Below are 21,759 nucleotides of genomic sequence, written 5' to 3' on the forward strand. Positions count from 1 at the left end.
TCAGTGTTAACTTTCTTCTCGTCTTGGTGGATCGATGAAGAATATGTTTTATCATCCTCCATTGAGCAACGCCTGCAACAAAACAACAGACTTTTCTCATTTTGCTAGTATTTATGTATTGTGGTAAATCTGGAGAAATCAGTCTCATGCCGGAACAAAAGATATACCAGGGGAAGAGAGTGGACACGACAGTTGGGAAAGTCTTTGCATCAGACGACCATGTAACCAGACTGAAAAGGTGCCTCATCCTTTTCTAAATTGCCTTTAGCTTCTGGCATGGCAGTGGCAGCAACTCTTAGACTACTTGTCATCATTGGAAAAACTGGTCCCCCTTGGCTGTCTTCATTTAAGATTGCTGCAGTGGTGTCTAAAGAAAGACTGGTCTTAGAACAAAGACCCTAGTTCTGATACTACAGGAAGCCAAATCTGGCCTATATTGGTGGCTATAATCTGTTCAGGGGATGTTCATTGGAATTCCCTTCTCCAGAACTACTTCTCTTCACAGACACATCAAAGGAAGGATGGGGCACGCATCTAAGAGAACATATGATCTCATACTCATGGTCAAGAACAGAGAGGGGCCCTTGTCTCAATATTCTGGAGATAAAGGCTCTACAGTCCCTCCAACAGTATTTGATAGACCACTCAGTAGCATTGATGAGCAACAACACAACCATAGTGACTTACGTCAACAAACAAAGAGGTTTGATGTCTCAACACCTATGCAACAGCATGAGAGGCCCACAAATGGGCACAGAACAATGCAGTACCCTGTTGGACAGCCCCATTCCAGGGAAAGGAATGTGATAGTCGATAGGGATAAGTCATTGGGTCAGAGTGGTCCCTTCATCCTCAAGTGGTGAGGAACCTCCTGACTTTGTGGAATTCCCTGACAATTGACTTATTTGCGACGAAGCTAGGTAACAAGTTCCCAGTGTACTGCTTGCTGATACAGTACCAAATCGGACAGTGTTATTGGAGGGGGCCTTCCAACACTTCTGGAATGCCCTAGGTATAAGCTGTATGCTTTTCTGCTGTTTTTCCTACTCAGAAGGGTAATCAATGTGTGGAATACCCCAAACTTCAAAATGATTTTAGTAACTTCCAAATGGCTGCATGCAGAATGGTACCCTGAACTGCTGCCTGTTATCACTTATCTGAAGCTCCAAGATGGCTAACCATACAACAGGATTATCTGAAGCTCCAAGACGGCTACCCATACGACAGGATTTTCTATGCCAACCACATCTTTGGAGACATTACATGTCCCTGACATACCTGACTCTTCACGGGTGGGGGTTAGCCTACTTCTCAAGCGAGAGGTTTTTCGCAAAGAATGCACAGATGTCTGGATACCTCTGAAGATCATCTACAGTAGTCTATCAGGTCAAATGGGGCATTTTCTGTTATTGGTGCCATAGGAAGGGGATTTCTTCTCTTGGAACCTCTATACAATTTATAGTGGATTTCCTAGTCTTTATACGAAGAGAGAAACTCTTTTCAGTCTCAGCAGTAAAAGGCTACCATTCAGTCTTGAGCCAGGTCTTCAAGCTGAAAGTAGTTAATCTTTCAACCTCATGGGAATCATCTATGTTTGTTAAGAATTTCGAACAATGTTCTCATCAAGAGAGCTAAAAACTCCCTCTTAGAATGTAGTGAAGGTTTTAGGTCTTTGAAAAAGGTCCCCTATGAACAATTGAATAATACATCGGATAGGGACATCTCTCTCAAAACAAGTTTTCTTGCTTTGGCTTCTACTAAATGGCAAAGCAAGTTACATGATTGTCCTGTCCTGGAAGTAACACGGAAGGTTGGTAGAAGATATCGTTTTCCTTTGTTCCCGAGCTTGTTGCGAAAACAATACAAGATTTGATTCATTTTAAATTTTTTTCCTGAGAGAAGTAATTGATGATCCAGATGAGTTGCTTCTATGCCCTGTGAGAGAGTTCTAAGATGCTGTCTCAAAAGAACTTAATAATTCATACCACAACTGCAAAAACTGTTCATCATTGTATAAAGTCTTAAGAAGAAAGTAATCAGAAACACCATTTTTTTTTTAGTTTCTGGAAACCATTGATAGAGTGGTGGACCAGCATACGAAGTCAGAGGGGTTTGCATAACCTTAACCTTTTGAAATAATTTGCCAGTGAGCCAGCTGCTGAAGGCAGGAGTTTGAAAATGTAAGACGACTTTCTAGGCTCGCTATCTATGGGAATACACCCTCAAGTGACTTGGCGCTTTCTCCTTAGGACCAGTGGTAGCTGCTCAACAGGTGGTATAATGTTCCTAACTTTCTCACAGGACGAGGCATTTTGTCTGAGATACCAGTTAAAACATCAGTCTAGGTGAGAATGAGAATGTCTAGCCGTCTTTCCTGTTTTCCATCCCCTTCCTTGATGTGCAGCGGTTGGATTATTATGTCGCTGGAAAGGACTTTGATGCAGGTAGAATACTATACTGTATTGGGCTTTCCACCATCCTCCTAAAGAGGGGGAGGATGGATAGTTATGTGAACCAATCAATTTACAAATCATTACATTACAGACATAACACCCCTAAAGGTATAGTTCTGTGATTGACTGTATGACAGTAACTTAGCCTTATCCCCTGAGACTCGGGCAATAGTTAGTAGATTAGAGTCAACAGTCTTGTAAACCAGCCAATTTGGTTACAAGAACTTCCTCCCTCCTAAGAATACAGTGTCTCCTATTAAAGGGAGAAGGTTTTTATCCTACCCTGTATAGGAACAAATAACAAATTTTAAAAGTAATTTGTATCTTTCCTAACTGTACAAGTCTGCATCCTTTAGATTATACTTCCCGCCTCATCCACCACACAAGTGAATGTCAAAGTGGCTTTTTACAATACAGTACAGTACAGTAGGGTCCCGAATTACACGTGTTCTAATTACGCGATTCCTCAATTACGCGATCGATAGTTTTAAAAAATTAAATTTCCTGTATCTACGAGGCTGTTCAAAGTTCGCGAGTCAAGCACTACAAAATGTATCAAATCTATTGTCTTTTTAAGTATATTGGTAGCCCTAAATACGGTGATTTATAGTAAATGTTACAAAACAATATCAACATTACATTTCATTAACATAATTTCATAATGAATAGCCTATTTAAGGATAAAATTCCACATCAACAATGAAATCAACTGTTAACTGTGCGAGTCCAGCTGACAAAATGTAAACAGAAATGTGGTTACGTTCTCGGCAATCTTTATCTTTCTCCAACCTTACGATAATTGTAATGGTAGTGTTAATGATGGTATATTAAAGCATTATTTTTGTTTAGTACAGTATATTTAAAAGCCTTATTTTTCCCTCTGGGCGTTCAAGGTTTTCACGAGTAGACTGGGTTCGTTTATCGGCAGTGAATAGCCTAAACTTCGGTAACGAGTCGTCAATATTTTGTCATATTTTAAACAGTATACATTTGATTTGCAAACATTAATCAAATGTATACTGTTTAAAATATGACAAAATATTGACGACTCGTTACCGAAGTTTAGGCTATTCACTGCCGATAAACGATAACAAACCCTTTAATGCAAACTAACTGTATCCTTTGATATTCCTCTATATTTATCACGAATTCCTTCTATACCTCCTCAGACACTCTTATTTCAAATATCTAAATTATTCTTATCACAACTAACACCATCTAGTCATTTTCATTCCATTATATCTATTATTCCTCTGGATCTTATTCCCTTTCCTTATTCTGTTTATTCGATGGGATTCGTTTTTCCCTTTACCGTCTTTCAGAATCTATTTTTAGCCACTGGCAACCAAATCCCCCCTTCCCCCGTCTCCTACCGTCTCCCCTGCGAGTCCACCCAGCCTATCTCATCACTCCCCCCCCCCCTTCATCCTCCCCTGTTCTAGGTCTGTAACCTTCTGCGTCATAACTCTCTCTCTCTCTCTCTCTCTCTCTCTCTCTCTCTCTCTCTCTCTCTCTCTCTCTCTCTCTCTCTCTCTCTCTCTCTCTCGTTATACAATACGTACAAATAGATGAAGAAACCAAAATCGGTTTTCTTGAAGTGTCAATTAAATACAAAACGAAAAAATTATACCGTGTATACATCCATTTCAATCATAGCTTAAAATACGGTAACCGATTTCGTCCGCAAACCACTATTTTTTAGGAAACACCATTCTATTCCAGAAAATTTTTACTCTAAATGTCAATTGCGCTATAATAAAACATGTACTTATGTTGTTAAATTTCGGGTGTGTTTTAAAAATCGAGTATTGCTAACTTATTTTTGTTTTACTTTTGGCTGTGATCACATCAGCTGATGTCTAGCTTCCGCGCGAATACAATAACAAAGAATTGTTTACACCATTTCTTAACTTATTCAAACCATCTATACAGTTAATATTACATAAACACCAATGTGTTATAACCTATCATATTTATTGTTTAGTACTTTAAAACCACCTCTCTCTCTCTCTCTCTCTCTCTCTCTCTCTCTCTCTCTCTCTCTCTCTCTCTCTCTCTCTCTCATCGAACATTATAGCGGTAACCTAATTGTTCGGTGGCTTTAAAAATAGGCCTAGTACTTTCTTCTTTTACATTTTTTGCATATGGATCCATAATTGAGGTGGGTACAAGTTGACTTATAACTGAAGTTAGGAAAAGTATTTTGGATATGGAAAGGACAATTATCTTTCGTAACAGTTTAGAATTATCGTAAGTTATCACTCTGTCATTAGCGGCAGTTTGCTATTGTGGATTAAACGCATAAGGAAAAAAATATTTCCAGCTTTGCTACGAATTTAGGAATTTATATGGATACGGTAAGTAAAATATTTGTAATAACATAATGTTTACTAAATGTTTGTAATATCATTAGTTATGACTTAGATCATGTGTGTTTAATGCATTCGTTTGTTTATTATGATCGAAGATGGAGCGTAAACAAATGGAAGGTTTCCGTTTCAGGCGGCATCATAAAGAAAAACATTTCATAAATGGCATTCATTTCATTTATTTGAAAGTTCTAATAAAAAATAATTAGAACATTGGTAATAACAAATTCAACATATAATCTATACTTGGTAAAATTGCTGTCAATTCAAAAACACAGATGTATAAATGCGTCTGTTTCTTTGTTGTGATCAAAGATAAACGTAAACAAAACATTGGTTGTCGTTTTCTATTGTGCTTTTTAGCGTGTTTAGGAAACGCATGATATAAAATCGCCTTTATTTTGATAATTCTGGATTTTCAATCATACAACAAGCTAGTCTATAGAGTGATGGTTTTGCTATTCACCAGTTGTATTATACAATAGATATGACAAACATTAAAATTTGTCTGTATTTTGGGTTGTGTTATAACGGGAAATATATGGTGTTTACACCTATCCTGGTTGTAATTTTAACCATTTTTCAAGTTATTAGAACTTTAAAGTATATTAAATGTTTTATTTATTTACAAGAACAATTTGATATTGTAAAGAAATACAGTATACTACAAAGAAAGTATTGGAAATGGGTAGTAAACACATTTGAATAGGCAAATTGCTGGTTGCCATGGCCGCAATGGAATTATTTCTGTTAGTTGTGTGTTTCGAAATTCGCGATTTTCCATTTCCACGAGGTCATTGATCGACCAAATTCTCGCATAATTCGGGACCCTACTGTATTCAGTCCGATGGTATTTTAATCAGCATATGATAATTTCTTGTTATTTACTTCTGAATAATTTAATTCTCTTTCTAAGAGGTTGGCTTGTCATTTATAGGTAGATTTGCCATCACTTGAAAGAGTGTAGTCTATTTACTCCACTATTGATAGCAGGACTAGGTTGAATTTTGGCAGCCTAGTCCATCTCGGTATGTACTGTACACTCAGTATTGCTCCTTTATTACTAAGGACATAATAAGAAAGGATTAAATCCAAAGGGATCATCCTAGCTATCTGACAACTGTGGATTCCCTAAAGAACTCTTATGTAACATGAATTATTCATCTGTAAATCCAGTTGTTAGCTATTTATTTGGTTTTTATCTAACATTAATCTTTTCAAAGTATTCAGTACAATATCTAAGACCATCTCGGTATGTACTGTACACTCAGTATTGCTCCTTTATTACTAAGGACATAATAAGAAAGGATTAAATCCAAAGGGATCATCCTAGCTATCTGACAACTGTGGATTCCCTAAAGAACTCTTATGTAACATGAATTATTCATCTGTAAATCCAGTTGTTAGCTATTTATTTGGTTTTTATCTAACATTAATCTTTTCAAAGTATTCAGTACAATATCTAAGAACACTTTAATTTTTTTTTTATTTGCAGTGCTGTACTCAGGATAATCTAAATAAGGGGTTTTATTCAATGCAAGCTGTTAGAATAAGTTGCAAACCCGTAACAAATATTTTGAGTAGCATTTTCCTTATACTGTAAATAGAAGTGTGTATGGTAGCATAAGTAACCAGGAAACAGGTCCTAATATATAAGTTAGCTTTATCAGTTATTTTTTAATGATTTATCAGTAACATGGCTTGTATTTGATTAGCCTCCAGAATTAATATGGATAGGATATGATCTTGAATATTTATGACCTGTTAAAAAAACCAGTATAATAAGTGTTAACATTAAGAAATAGGAATTTTAGGGACACCTATAGATTAACAGCTATTGCTTCCTAAAGGGGTAAGAATCAAATGTGTACTTATTCGTTAGTAGTGTACTGATAGTATGCCTTCCAAGGAACTGGCTTTATCCAGGTGAAATAGATTGGGAATTAGCCGGTGATAGGTAGTTCATGGTGTATAAGGCAATATTTTGTTTCTTTAGGTCCATGTGTATTTCCATAAAACTTTTTTATAGTTATTCCCTTTTAGAATTCAAATTCACATCGCATACTGTTAGATATGGAACCAACAAACACTGTTATAGCTGTATTGAGGTTTGTATGTACTCATTCATATTTTTTGAAAAGCACCACCAATCTTGGGCACAGCACTATTGGGTTATTCAGAGATTTTCCATCATGGATAACTTTCACATCATTATTGCACCGAGAATTTTCATGTCCATTTTATTTTTATCACCGTATTGTAAATAGCATACTGTATACTGTAGTATTACAATTATATTTCGTGATGAAAATCCTCTGAATGTACTCAGGCTTTGAATGTTGTTCTCACTGTCATAAATTATGATATGCAACATGCACTCTCATGTTTGTGAAGCTGGGGAAGCTGTAGGAGATACTTTAAATAGAAATAAGATTTATTTTATTAACACTTTTTAGTTTTTGCATCTCTATCATGAATAATATGGTTGCATGTCTAAGAAATATTTACTAATTGCATTTTTTTTATATATACTAACTTAAATCTTGAAATAATATATTTTTGCATGACCTATACTTTTAAATAAGTACAGTATTCTGAATGCATACCATACTTTATTCCGTCTATTAAATGTTTTTTTTTTTTTTTTTTTTTTTTTTTTTTTTTTTTTTTTTTTTTTTACAACAGATATATGTTTTCCTTTGGAATAATTGATTGAAGTACAATTTCTTGAGTTATTCCCTTGGAATGTAGTTGTACCATAAATCTGGAAACTAGATAAGACTACTAATTTATGTAAAAGAAAAACTTAGCATCTACAGTCAAATGTGATGCTGTACCAGCCAGTTTTAAACTCGGCCCAATTGACTACTGTATGTACGTTCAGTACACCATTTAATGAGGGCTTACCTTCAGTTGTTGTCTGTAAAAATTATTATTTAGAAGGGAAACTATCTTACATCTTGAATGTCTTTCTTGTTCTCAGTGGTGAAATTTTCTCTCAAAACGGTATTAGAATTCATGGACTTTTTCATTTTCCTCTTTTTAGATGAGGAGCATCCAAATAATTTTGGTGCATTACACCCATGGAGTGTTCATCTTTTACATGAAGAGTGATAAAGATGCCAATATTTCTGCTAGATTCCACAAAGATTTATTTATGGACTTTCACCAGCATTTATTTTTCTAATCTGTTTATAGCTATACAGTATTCTATTAGAATTTCTCGTGGGAATATAAATTGGGTTACTATTTTCTAAAGGAAGATAAAAACTACATTCCATTCTACCACGGAGACTCCCTTTCTGTAAATCGTAAGAAGGGTATCTCTATTTGGAATACATATCCATGTAGCAGCTATACAGTACTTGTGGTTAAGGAACTAGCCTTCGGGACTTGTGCCCATCACATTCACTATAAGAACAATTAGCAGTACAGGTATACAGTAACTTCTGGTTATCTTTTATGCATAATATTTAAGGATTGACAAACAAGCATGTAAAGAACTGCTTAACTCTGTGAGAAATTTTTCTAGTCATCTATAGCAAAATGCACTCGGGTTGCTTACAGACTTACCAAAGCCTTTCTTTTATAGTTGGATAATATCCATGGAATCTCAAGTCGTTTGTAATAGATTAACACCATTTAGATCTCAGAGGATTGAGATGCTTCCATCTCTTTCAGAGAGTAGGCAGTGAAGGATTGCCAAAAATTTATTCTTCTTCCCTTCCAATTTTATTTGCTAATTTGAAAACCCCTTGTGTAAGCCTTTACAAAACAAAATGTTGTGTAGTACCTATTGGGATGCTAATATATCGGCATGTGTCCCTACCTGTAGTATACCCAAATTCTCTGTGACTTAGCTCATACTGTCACTAAACAAAATTGCTTACTTGATGCCCTCCAAAGAAGAGAGGTGTTGCTCATTATCCCAACACCAAGCTTTCATATTTCACTGAAAAAAAAAATTAAGACCCAGGAAATGGCAAAGAAACACACAACCCACTTAATGTTTAGGTTATTACAGTTCAGTTATGTTTAGATTTTGCAAGTGCACTTCAAGTAACTATTTAGTGCAAACAAAGAGTTGAGATAGTAAGACCTTTACCAAAACTGTTAAACTACCCCCAGGATATTGGTCATATGAAAAAATACAGCCAATAGAACTCATTGAAAGTAAATACGTTAAATACGTTTTATATCGTTCAGCCTATTGCACAAAAGATGTGCAAGGTGTTCCGCATACTTATAATATTTCCTTACTAGAAAATCCTAGTACTGTAAGCATATACTGTATCAGGATTGTCCATTTAGAAGCAATACTTGCAGTTACAATTTCAAGGCAAAAATGCATGTCTATATAAATCACTTGGAATTTAAATTAGATAAAGTACTATAGTATTATCAAGGAGTGTGAACATATATTACTGTATTTGATACAATTATAGATAAGCCAGAACTTTGTGCATTTAGGAAACTTTATCCCTCATGAGATTACCTTCATGAAAGGCAATAGCATTGGTTAATTTGTTTGTCTACTAGAGTAGTTCTGAGCTTACCACAAAATTCATATAACAGTAGAACCTCAGGTTATGAGTAATATTGTGTATTATGAGCATAAAAATTTCTATTGGATATCGAGTACATTACATTGGCTTGCGAGCAAATATTTTGCACTATATAGGAATTTTTCATGGACAGGCATGAACGAGACTATCATGTGATGCACAGAAAAAAGTCACACAGTGCCTAACATCACCCACACACTGTTCATGCCATATTCATGTAATTTTTACTCCATTTTGTCTCGCATTAGCTCACATTATCCCACTTGCTCTTCCTCTCTTTGTCGAATTGTGACCACTCTTGTTCATTCGTAAAATCATCTTGTGCTGATTTGTAAAGTTGACAGCACAGTGTAATATCATTATAATGGTCCCCAATATAATTAAGAAAGAGGGTAAGGAGAAGGTAACTGTAGAAATGAAAAAGGAAATTATTGCAAAGTAAGAACAAGTTATGCATGTGTTTGACCTTGCAAAACTGTACAATGGTACAACAGCCACAATTTGTACGATTCTGGAAAAAAAAAGAATTAGATCAATTGTTGTGAAACCAGTGCTGACATTGATGAAACAACAGCCATGTGTTTTTGATAACATCGAAAAGTTACTGATCTGGATTTTTGTGAAGCAGTTAGTAGTTGATACAATTGCCAAAAACATTATTTGTGGAAAGGCAAAGGTATTGCATGCTGACCTTTTGAAAAAGAAGCCAGGTATGTCTGCAGAAAAAGAAAAAGAAAGATTCTAGGTGGGGCAGGGGTTGGTTTGAGAATTTTAAGAGAAGATCTGGCATTCATAGTGGTATGTGACACATATTTTTTAAAGGTTTTAAAAGGCTCGTGGATTCTGAGACTTGCATATCACAATAGGTTTTTAAATTGTGATGAAACCAGTCTGATTTGGAAGATTCTAAGGAGAAGTTTCCTTACAGAAAAAGGAAATGCAGTTCTCATTTATAAGCCTATGAAAGACCATCTAACCCTGCTGTTCTGTACTAATGCCAGTGGGGATTCCAAAATCAAACCACTCCTGGTGTATCACTCAGAGAATCCACAAGCCTTTAAGGGCAAGGTATAGAAAAAGCAACTGAATGTCATGTGGAGGTTAAACAAGGCATGGATGGCTCTCATTTTGTTTGTGGAAAGGACTAATGAGGTTTCTGGCCCTAGGGTTAAAAGTACCTTTTGGATAACCTCCCTCCAACCCTTGTTAGTTATGGATAATGCTCCTGCCCATACTCCAGGCTTGGAAGACAACTTAATTGAGGAGTTCAAATTCATTAGGAACAAGTTCCTGCCTCAACACCACTCCAATACTCCAACTCATGGATCAGCTGGTAATTTCATACTTTTAAGAAGATTTACACTGAAGCAATGTTCCAGCGATGATTCCAGGTCATCGAAGGGACTAACTTCACCCTCTGAGAGTTTTGGAAAGACTATTTCATATTATCAACTGCCTCAAGATCATTGACAAAGCCTGGAAGGAGGTCACCATGAGACCCCTTAATTCTGTTTGTAAGAAACTGTGGCCTAAATGTGTTTTTGAAGGATATGAACCCTTGCAGGAGGCAGTTGATGAAATTATGTCTTTGAGAATGATAATGGGGTTGGAGGTGGACAAGGACGACGTCAATGATCTTCTTGTGGAACATGGCGAGCAGCTAACGACTGAGAATCTGTTGGAATTATATAAGGTGCAGCATCAAGAGAATGTGGAAGAGATTTTGTGAGAAGAGGAGGGGAACAGACTAACAAACCTGCAAAATTTTGAGAAAGCGCATCGCCCAGATAAGGCTTTGGCAGGGCGAGCAGCGATGTATTTACTGACAGTGCAATGTCTTGTTTCCATGCCATTCAAGAGAAAAGGCAAAATCAGTTATATCCAGATAGATTCCTTCTGAAATTTGAATGTGAGGGGGTGAAAAAGAACAACCTATTGTCCAAAAAGCGTAAATTAAGTGATCCAGTTTATAATAGTTAACGTTGATCAAGAGAAAGAATTCCTGATATTTTAACAGAAGTTTTCATGGAGGGAGACCTTTCAAGCAATACCTCCTTGTTCCTCCTCCTCCTCTCTCTCCTCTCACACGCTAGCCACAATAACTATTTCTAATTTTTGTTGTGTTATTAATTTCCTATAAATTATTTGTTAGGGTTTATAATTTTGACAATAATTATCATTACAAAACCATTAAGAATTAGTGTACTGTACTGTTTGTCTATTTATAGACGTTTGGAACCCATCGAGTGAATTTCCTTTATTTCTTAGGAGAAATATTTTTAGAATACGATCATGGTAGATTGTGAGCTTGCTCCCAGAACGAATTAAATGCTGCAACCCAGTTACTACTGTATGTGAAAATTGAGCCACAAATTGAATTATGTATAGCAACATGAGTAGAACAAAGAAAGAAAATCAGATTCACACCAGAAGGGAGGCTCTCCAGATATTAGAACCCTGTGGGGGTAGAGCTGTAAGTTCACCTCAAGAGGATCACTGTAGGCATCACTACAAATTGTTTGCAGTACTCTTATGCCCCCTATCTGCAATCACTTTTTAGCCTTCTGATACATTTCCACTCTCCCTTTCCTTTATCTTGCTATCCAACCTCTTGACCTTTTAATTCATAAAGCAACTTGGCTTTCCCCCAGTTGCACATGAGTGCTGAATAGCCTCCTAGGCCCCATAACTGAGCCTCATTGCCTACATTTATAAATCTAATGTAGATGTTAAGAAGTGACACAATAAGTATTAGTACAGGTGTGTATGTAGTTGAGTTTAACAATGATTTGAATTTGGTAGTACTAGGGATGCAGACCTTGTGTTGTCTGTCTTGAGGTTTAGATTACAAGAGCAAGCAATCTGCTTCTTCATAAAGTCAATTGTTTTTATTCAGAAGGCATACTGTAAGTGGTTGGAATTACCTTCCAAATACTGTATCTGGTTGTAAATGCTTTCTTCCTGAAGATGGAAGATTAGTGAGTTGAAGATAACTGTAGTTTCTAGTTGCACTATTTAGATTTATGGGATCAGAAGATAATGTCAGCTGGAGTTCTGTACAGTATTTGTTATCTTGCACTGCAGTGGTTATTAGAGTAGTTAACCATAACTGTCTTCATTTTTCTTAGAGGACTCCTCTTGATTGTGATCTTCCAACACCTGGTAAGTATCATGGTGTATGTTTTGGGCTAAGATATTTGAAATTCTGATTGATATAGAAATAGCTTTTTTTTTTTTTTTTTTTTTTTTTTTTTTTAGTTCATGTATTACCACCCCATTTGACAGTACATTTAAGCATCTGTTTTGTGATCACTGATGTCTTTGCTTTATAAAATTTAGTATCTTTGTTGTTATTAATTTTGATTTACTTTTATATGTATTGTAGTTTCTCAAATCAAAATGTGTATGTTTGATGAGATGTGAACATCTACATTGGTATGAAATTTTCATGAGATTGCTTGGGGAGTTGGTGCACTTTTCAGGCAAGTCTTACACTGCCTTTTGAATTATGCAATAATTGAACATGAATATTAACATCTCATTAATTGATGTAAAAGCAAATTTCAAAATTCCACATGGAGCATTTTCTTTTGTTGATGTTATTTTATTTTGTGTCAGCTTTTGTAAAACAGATCTTTAATTGGTGCTGAGGAATATTAAGAAAGATTATACAGTACTGCAATTGGGATAAGTTCCAAGCTTTGAAATCATTATCGGTTAATAACTCAGTTAATTGCAGATTTACTAATTTGTTTATGTTATTACCTATTGATAGTATTCAGAGGTCTTTCATTTTTATAGCATTTTCTTTCAAAATTAAGTTTGATAATAGTACAGTATTGGGTTTCAGAAGTATTTATATATACTGTACTATTTCATGTTACAAACTAACTGGTATACTAGTCCTCAAGAAATAAATACCGGTATTCTTCATGTTTGCTTTAGACTTTCACCCTATTTGGTTCCAAGGTCGCTTAACATAATCTGGGTAGTCATCAACTTTAATATCATCCGTGGTAAATTTCTTGGAATAGCACTTTTTGTTTTGACTTTACTATACTCTACTTTATACCTGTAGCTGCAGTTTATACTGTATGGCTGTGATGTTGATAATCTAGTAACCTCAGTAAACCTTAGTCAATGTTTTGAGGCTTCTAGTGTAGCAAAGTTGTCTTATCAAATTTAGCATCTTTAAGTAGGTCTGGTATTGGATTTACCTTTAGTATTTGTCAATTTTAGATTAATTTCAGGTAGACTGTCAAAAGTCAGAATAGGTAAGCATTTATTATTATCAGAAATTGTTTTGGGTAAATACAAATTTTTGTCTTGCCAAAATATTTATCATGCTCTCTTGACATTAGGCACAAACCTAACATAATTCTGAACAGTCTTGTTTAAATTATTGTGAATAAATCCAAAATAACTTGAAATAAGTGTTTGATGGTGTAACTATTTGGTGCTACTTATCTTGGAGTCAAATGAACGCGTTTCCAATTATTGTTTATCTTTTTTTAATTTTTATTTAATACTTAGTACTCATTTTACTTTGCAATTCCTTCAGTATTTTCACATTCTTAATACTGTATGTGTGATAATTTAGCATTGATGTGATACATGTGAAACAATGTATATTAATGCCTCAATTATCACTGCTTTTAGTGGTTATGATGCTTGTGTCATTGTGTGTTCAAGAATCTGATAAATGGAGCCTTTTTGGGCATGTTATCGTTTCTGTAAACAAACTTTCATTATTAAATGAAAAGAGGTAAGAAGTTCTTTTTTTAAGGTTTTATCAACTTTTTCTTCTTGAAAGGACACCTTTGGTGTGTTTCTCTTTAAGCAGGATAAATTGCCATATTGTCGTTGCCCTGTGTACATCAGGACATGAGTTAAATTTTCAGTGGATAGAATTGTACAAGAAATTAAACAAAAAAATAAATTATAGGTCTCAGGGATATATACATCACTTGCACTTTACTATTTTTTTTTACATAGTAATGCATTGTAGATTAGCCAAGGCACCATTTGCCGATTGGAATAATATAACTAAGAAATTGGGCATTTCCAAGTTTGGCCAAACAGTGTGATATACAGTAGAATGGCCTTATCTAGTTACAGCCTTTTTCATTTGCCTACACATATTCAGAATAGTCTGGTATATTCTAAATACAAACGGTCTTTTTCCATGTTAAACAACATTCAACGAACTAAAGTTTTCCCTTTTGGTATGAGTTCAGAATGCTCTGCTTGTTTGGTTATACTTTGGAACTCAAAATGAGTATGTGACAAACATGAAATTGCCAAAGAAAAACAACAACAAACTATAAAAAAAAAAAATCTCAAATTGAAACTAACCTAATGGCTGGTAGCCTTTAATTAAGTGACTGTTGCAAAAGATCCTCAGTAAAGAAAAATAAGGCATTATCACTAAAGATGAGAATTGTATATACATTAGTATGGAAGTGGTGAAAATGCTAGCCTGGAGAAGAGTAGTTTTTTTTTTTTTTTCATGAAGTAAGAGATAAAGGAGGGGGGGGGGTCATAAGTTGATGGTAGTGACACTAAGAAGCATAAGTTTTGGTAGAAATGTAGTGAGACAGAGCATAATGAAGTAGACATATTGGTCAATCATGAAATGACAAATACACTATATGGTAGATGTGGGGGAAAATACAGAAAAGAATAATTTAGATCAAGTTTATCTTGGAAAAGAGGGCGATGCATGGGCTTCCAGTCTACTTACCACACTTCGGAGCGCCAGAAGAAAAGCTAGAATATGTGGAAACACTTTCATGTGTAATGGTAGTACCACAATCAGATGACATAATAAGAGATAATTTTTATAAGATAACATAGGTACTGACATCTGATTTGGAGGAAGTTACAGGTAGATGTAGCTAAAGAAAAAGAAATTAGGAAACAGAAGCAATAGTGGATAAGATTATTAGAATTGTAAAGACCTACTACAGTATACTATTTATTGTCCCAGAATCAAGAAAAACTCTTCTCCCAGTTGCACTGCAAATTATTAAGGCCAATTCTTTTCATTATGTCTAAGATTTTTGTGCATTTGCAAGCAAGGAGCACTTACATTGATTCTAAATTCAAGCCTTTTCACAAAGTTCATAGGCCTTTTTTAGAGGTAGAAAGTCTAATATTGTCAGTTCACTTGCTGGCTTCCAATCATTTCTATTTTGAGACTTTTAACCAACTGAATACCTAGGTTATACCATATTAAAGTCATCTGCCACCTTTGAAAGCCATAGTTTAATCCCAGAGGGGAATTGCGTATGTTATGAAGTATATAGCCAGAAGCCTCTTTTCTTCGAGTTGTATTTTTTTAAATCCTATTTAAAATTGATTCTGAACATTGCAGAAGTTTTTGTAGGATATATATATATATCTGATTTTCAAAGTGATAGCCACAAGAATAATGTTTTCATTGGCAAGGTGTTTCCATTTTTTTAACCAAGAATATATTTTACCTCATCTTTTTGTTAAGGGGGTGAAGTATAAAACTGAAAATGAACTAGCAGATATTTTACAACATAATCTTAATTTGTTTTGGTTGCTTTATAATTATTTCTTGCTATTATTGAGTTGGTGAATGAGACAGAAGACTTTAAAGCTCAGGAAAATGGTAAACAATTAATCATTAGTACAGCATGTCTGTCAGAGTACAGTATTAATCTTTTACATAATGCTGGTTCTAGTATAGTATGTGTTAACAGTTCATGAATCATAAGAGGTATTTTTTATATATTTTAGTCAAACTATTATGATTGTTAAAGTAGTTAAGCAAAGTCACAGTTACCTAACAAATCATAATGTTGGCCCACAAGATTAGTTCTGAAATATAGAGATCCCTATTCTATCCTGTTTTTTTTATTATACAGTATATGGTATATTTCCTTTTCCAGTTTGAATGAAGGTTTGTATACCACCTACTCTGGTAGAGATATATCAATGTTCAACTAAAACACTGAAAATGAGAAAGAATCAATCTGTAATTTGCTGTTAATAAATTTGGTCATGGATCATTTAACTGTCAAATATTTTACTAATTTAGATCTATCATTAAAGAAACAAATACATATCTACTAGCTTTTTCATTTTATGAAGCTTTAAAGTGCCATTGATTTTTGGAAGATTTCGACACATTCAGAGCCTTTATCAATTTCTGGAAGATAAGGAGAAAAAATTATACAAACGCCGATTTCAGTGTCTTATCTTTTTCATTTTTAATAATTGTGCTAGATTATTTTTCATGCTTAAGAAATGCTTTGTCTCAAATTGATTTAAAAAAGTACAAATTTATAATGTATAGTCTTCATATGCACACAGATATGCATTTTAGAATGGACAAGAACACGTCGCGAAAGTGTCGGAAAACCAGTCAAGATGTGCGGGCGAACAATGCACGCATGGTTTTGGGCTGCATATAGCTCAGTGGGAACTTTTCTGTTTGGATGTGCTTGTTCACAGTTAACAACAGATATTGCCAAGTATACTGTTGGCCGTTTAAGACCTCACTTTGTGGACATCTGCAAACCTGATTGGTCTCAGGTATGTACAGTATGTTTTAGTTTCAAGTTTTATGCATTTATACTCTTAGAATTGAAATTTGTTAATGTTGGCCCTTCAGGTTTGTGAGGGTTGAAGCTGCTATCCCCAAGCAAAGTTGGAAATCTGTTCATCCATTTTGGTCCCAGGCAAATGGGGCTTTGATCAGCCCATAGTCTAATGGTTTGGGTAGTATTATATGAAGTGACATTGAAATGCCTAAATTTAAAGTTATTAGATAATTAATTTGATTGACAATATAACAATAAAAGCCAACACCCATTTATTTAAATAGATATTGCCAAAACTGTAAGTTACAAATCCATTAGAACCAACAATAGGCTTAGGAAATCATTTAGTTTTTCGTAAGAAAGACCGTATTGCCTGAGCAATGTCTTTAGTTTTAATTTTAAATATTTGCACAAATTTAGAAATATATTAGTTTATTTATATCATTTACAATTGTATGAATAGACATATGGCTCATTATGAGCTTGAAATTACCATACAGTACTTATAATGATCATTAACACAGAGAAAGGAAGAACAGGATTACACAGCTTTACTTGAATTTTTGTAGTTTACGATGTATGATTTACAGTATGAGCAAAAACATGTGTTGCCAATATTAAACATGGTAACTGAGGAAATAAAAATATTTTAGGCAACATCAGACATTTCATAGTGTGTTTATTAATGTATTGGAACCCGTGAATTTGGAGGGTCTAGGTGTATTACTTTTGTAATATATTGATACATACATACATATATCAAGGCACTGCCCCCAATTTTGGGGGGTAGCCGACATCAAACAAATGAAACAAAAAGGGGACATCTCCTCTCTACGTTCCTCCCAGCCTGACAAGGGACTCAACCGAGTTCGGCTGGTACTGCTAGGGTGCCACAGCCCACCTTCCTTCGTTATCCACCACAGATGAAGCTTCATAACGCTGAATCCCCTACTGCTGCTACATTGGTTTTAACTTATTCTGGAATTAAAAGTATAATAGAGTATTGTATGAAATTTGTATTAATGTTTATACTACAAGATTTTCTTCATATACACAGAAGTTGTTTCTACACGAACACAAACCTTCGTCCTTTAATATGATAATACAGTATGAGAATTGATTCAACCGTAACTTACAACAAGGTGTCAGCAATAGCCAGTAGTTAGCGGATGGCGAAGGGAGGCCTTGCCCCTTTTGTCAGGCAGGTATTCTGCTTCAATGTCAAAGAGGTTTCTTATCCAACTGTTTGTTCCGTAACCGAAATACAAACCACGCTATTTAATTAGGGTATTACTTTCGGCGTAGCTGAAACGACGAGCCATTAGATTTTTAAGGAGGGTGAGGTAGGGAGGGGTAGCTAGCTACCCCTCCCCCCCTCACACACCGGTGAATAGCTCACTTTGCTTTTGGCTCGGGTGATGAACAGATGTGTCTGCTCACACCCTCGCTTATTGACAGCCTTAATCTTTTTGCTTTTTCTTTCAGTGTGTGTTTGGAAGTTGGCCTCTACCATTATGCGGAAGTGCCCCGGATTACCTGACCGGCCTTGTGGCACTTATATGTCGGCGGTCGAAACAGACCCTCACTCCTTATGTCCGTTCTGCAGGGGCCAACGGTGTTACAGAGACAAAGTATGCAATGAGTGTAGGGAGTGGTCTACCTCCCAGTGGGAAAGGTTTTCCCGGCGCCGGAAGAAGTCCAAAAGGGATCTTTCTCCTTCAAGGGTTTCCTTGAAGTAAGAAAAATCCAGGGACTCTTCTTCCGTAGCCCGAACCTCCTCCGAAGCTCCCACTCGAGCGGCCTCTTCCGAGAGACCGTCGAGTGGTAGCGTAAGCTGTTCTTTTGTTGACCGACCTCGGGGTTCGGGAGAGGGAGTTGCCTCCCATAGCGAGGCAGCTCCTCCTCCTCCTCACTCGGGGGAGGATTTATCATTTAACTCTGTGAATAATGATGATTTGTTGCAGCTTTGGGCTTCCTTGGGGCTTAAGGGCTCGCCCTCCAGGGAAGCCCTGTTTGACTTAATCCAATTGGGGGCTGCTGTTAAACAGTCGCCAGTGATAGCAGAGGTTGACCTTCTGTCTATCGTCGACGTTGTTGTGCCAGGGGCCTCCGACGAGTTGGGTCAAACCCCTGCCTTGGTTCCCGATGCAGCTGAAGGCTTAGTTCCTCCCTCCGAACATCCTTCGAGGAAGGAGGTAAGTCCTACGGTCTCTCCAGCAGGTTATTCTCCCTCGCGGGGGAGTTCACTAACACAGACTCCTCTTCGGAGGACTGATGATGGTCTGCCTGCCGCCCCTAGAGGACGTATCTGTCGGAAGGCTCGCCTTCCCCTTCGCCGTAGAGGCCTTCTTTCTCCTCACAAGGGAGTTAGGAGGCGCCTCTTCGGCTCTTCGCCATCGCAGTCCCCCGCAGAGGATCCTCCTCGCTGTGCTCCGACCGTTGCAGTTGCATCCTTGGACCTCTCTGCCGATCGTTCCCCTTCGCCTGCCAGACCTTCGGACTTGCCGTCTCCGTTCCTGGCTGCTGACGCGTGTTGGGCGCCCACGCATCCCGTTTTCCAACGGGCACCAGTCCCTTCGGGGCATAAGCGCCAGGTATCCCCTGCGCTTCAACACTCTCCTGCGCGCTCGCGCAATTGCCTCCTGCGGTGAAGTCTTCTCTACGCAGAATTTCATCTTCGGAGACAACGCTCCAGAGACCTCCTGCAGCTGAGACTTCTCTCCATTGTTCTCCTGCTCGCCAGCGCTCACCTGCTCGCCAGTGCGCTCCTGCTCGCCAACGCGCTCCTGCTCGCCAGCGCGCTCCTGCTTGCCAGAGCTCTCCTGTTCGCCAGCGGTCTTCTCCTCGCCAGCGTACAGCAGCGCGCCCTCATCCTGATGCGCACCCACGATCCCCTGCTCGCCAGTGCTCTTCACCTGCGCGCCAGCGTTTGCCTGCACGCCAGTGCTCTTCACCTGCGCGCCAACGATCTCCGGATCTGGGCACAAGAAGGAAGACTCAAGCTTCTCCTTCTCTTCAGCGTCAGCCATCGCCTACGCACCATCGTGCGCAGACACCAGATCCTGCTGCGCACCCTCCCACTCGCCCACGCGCTAGGGGGAACACCCCTGCACGCGGGCGCTCGCCGAGATCCTGCTCGTCCCCGCGCTCGCGAACCTTCTCCTTAACGCGTGCAATCGCTTGCACCCCCGCCTGCGCTTCCTGATACTTCGGATCAGGCTTCTGCGTCCCCTCGATCTCCTGAGAGCCCGCGCGCTCCTACGCCTACGCGCCATCGCTCACCAGGGCGCCCACGCGCCCTCTCGCCATCCCGGAGATCCCCTACGCGCCCGCGTGTACCCTCTCCTGTGCGCAGTCGCTCTCCTACACGCCCTGCGCGCCATCGCTTGCCAACGCGCGCCCTCGCCATCATCTCCGCGCTCGCGCGCACGCAACCGATCGCCCAAGCGCGATTGTAGTAGGATTCTATCGCGCGATCACCAGCACGATCGGGAGGCACAGCGACCGTGTGAGCCACCACGCGAGCCTACAGGAACGAGAGCAGCCAGGTCATCCTCACGTTCCCCCCCCCCCCTAATGTGGGTAAGAGTAAGGTTATGAGATGTACGAGAAGGGTGGGTGGTGCAAGGTTGAATGTCATGTTGAATGGAGAGTTACTTGAGGAGGGGGATCAGTTTAAGTACTTGGGGTCTGTTGTTGCAGCAAATGATGGAGTGGAAGCAGATGTATGTCAGAGAGTGAATGAAGGATGCAAAGTGGTGGGGGCAGTCAAGGGAGTAGTAAGGAATGGAGGGTTTGGGCATGAATGTAAAGAGAGTTCTGTATGAGAAAGTGATTGTACCAACTGTGATGTATGGATCGGAGTTGTGGGGAATGAAAGTGACGGAGAGACAGAAATTGAATGTGTTTGAGATGAAATGTCTAAGGAGTATGGCTGGTGTATCTCGAGTAGATAGGGTTAGGAACGAAGTAGTGAGGGTGAGAACGGGTGTAAGAAATGAGTTAGCAGCTAGAGTGGATATGAATGCGTTGAGGTGGTTTGGCCATGTTGAGAGAATGGAAAATGGCTGTCTGCTAAAGAAGGTGATGAATGCAAGAGTTGATTGGAGAAGTACAAGAGGAAGGCCAAGGTTTGGGTGGATGGATGGAGTGAAGGAAGCTCTGGGTGATAGGAGGATAGATGTGAGAGAGGCAAGAGAGCGTGCTAGAAATAGGAATGAATGGCGAGCGATTGTGACGCAGTTCCGGTAGGCTCTGCTGCTTCCTCCAGTGCCTTGGAAGACCGCGGAGGTAGGAGCAGTAGGGGATTCAGTGTTATGAAGCTTCATCTGTGGTGGATAACCGGGGAGGGTGGGCTGTGGCACCCCTAGCAGTACCAGCTGAACTCGGTTGAGTCCCTTGTCAGGCTGGGAGGAACATAGAGAGGAGAGGTCCCCTTTTCTGTTTCATTTGTTTGATGTCGGCTACCCCCCAAAATTGGGGGAAGTACCTTGGTATATGTATGTATGTATTTTAACTATATTTACTGACACTTTCTATGCTTCTTAATTTTATAAATTTTAGTTCTCTATGATATGTGACATCCCTATTGATGTATTTTGTATCCTTCATGTATCCATTTTAAAGACTTGCTTCTTCCACTTTAGTCAGAGCTGAGATTAAATTTCTTATTGCACAGTTCAGATTTTTGAGTGGTACAGTATTTTCATATACAGTGGAACCTCTACACACGAACGTATCTACATCCGAATTTTCCAACATCCGAAGTAAAATTCGAGCAAATTTTTGACTCTACACC

The 21,759-nt window shown here is 38.0% G+C and overlaps 2 protein-coding genes across 4 annotated transcripts in view; one reads left to right on the forward strand and one right to left on the reverse strand.

The window, feature by feature from the left end:
- Orp8 (Oxysterol-binding protein-related protein 8) overlaps positions 1-21,759 on the reverse strand; it is a 732,808-nt gene that overhangs the window by 430,670 nt on the left and 280,379 nt on the right. The window lies entirely within an intron of this gene.
- Positions 1-21,759, forward strand: part of LOC137639913 (phospholipid phosphatase 1-like) — a 118,092-nt gene that overhangs the window by 61,182 nt on the left and 35,151 nt on the right. For all 3 annotated transcript variants that reach the window (XM_068372196.1, XM_068372194.1, XM_068372197.1), the window contains exon 3: positions 16,732-16,953. In XM_068372196.1, the coding sequence (XP_068228297.1) occupies positions 16,732-16,953 (222 nt within the window). The remainder of the gene's footprint in view (positions 1-16,731; positions 16,954-21,759) is intronic.

The sequence above is a fragment of the Palaemon carinicauda genome, chromosome 4, assembly GCF_036898095.1.
Source record: "Palaemon carinicauda isolate YSFRI2023 chromosome 4, ASM3689809v2, whole genome shotgun sequence".
NCBI classification, from domain to species: Eukaryota; Metazoa; Arthropoda; class Malacostraca; order Decapoda; family Palaemonidae; genus Palaemon; species Palaemon carinicauda.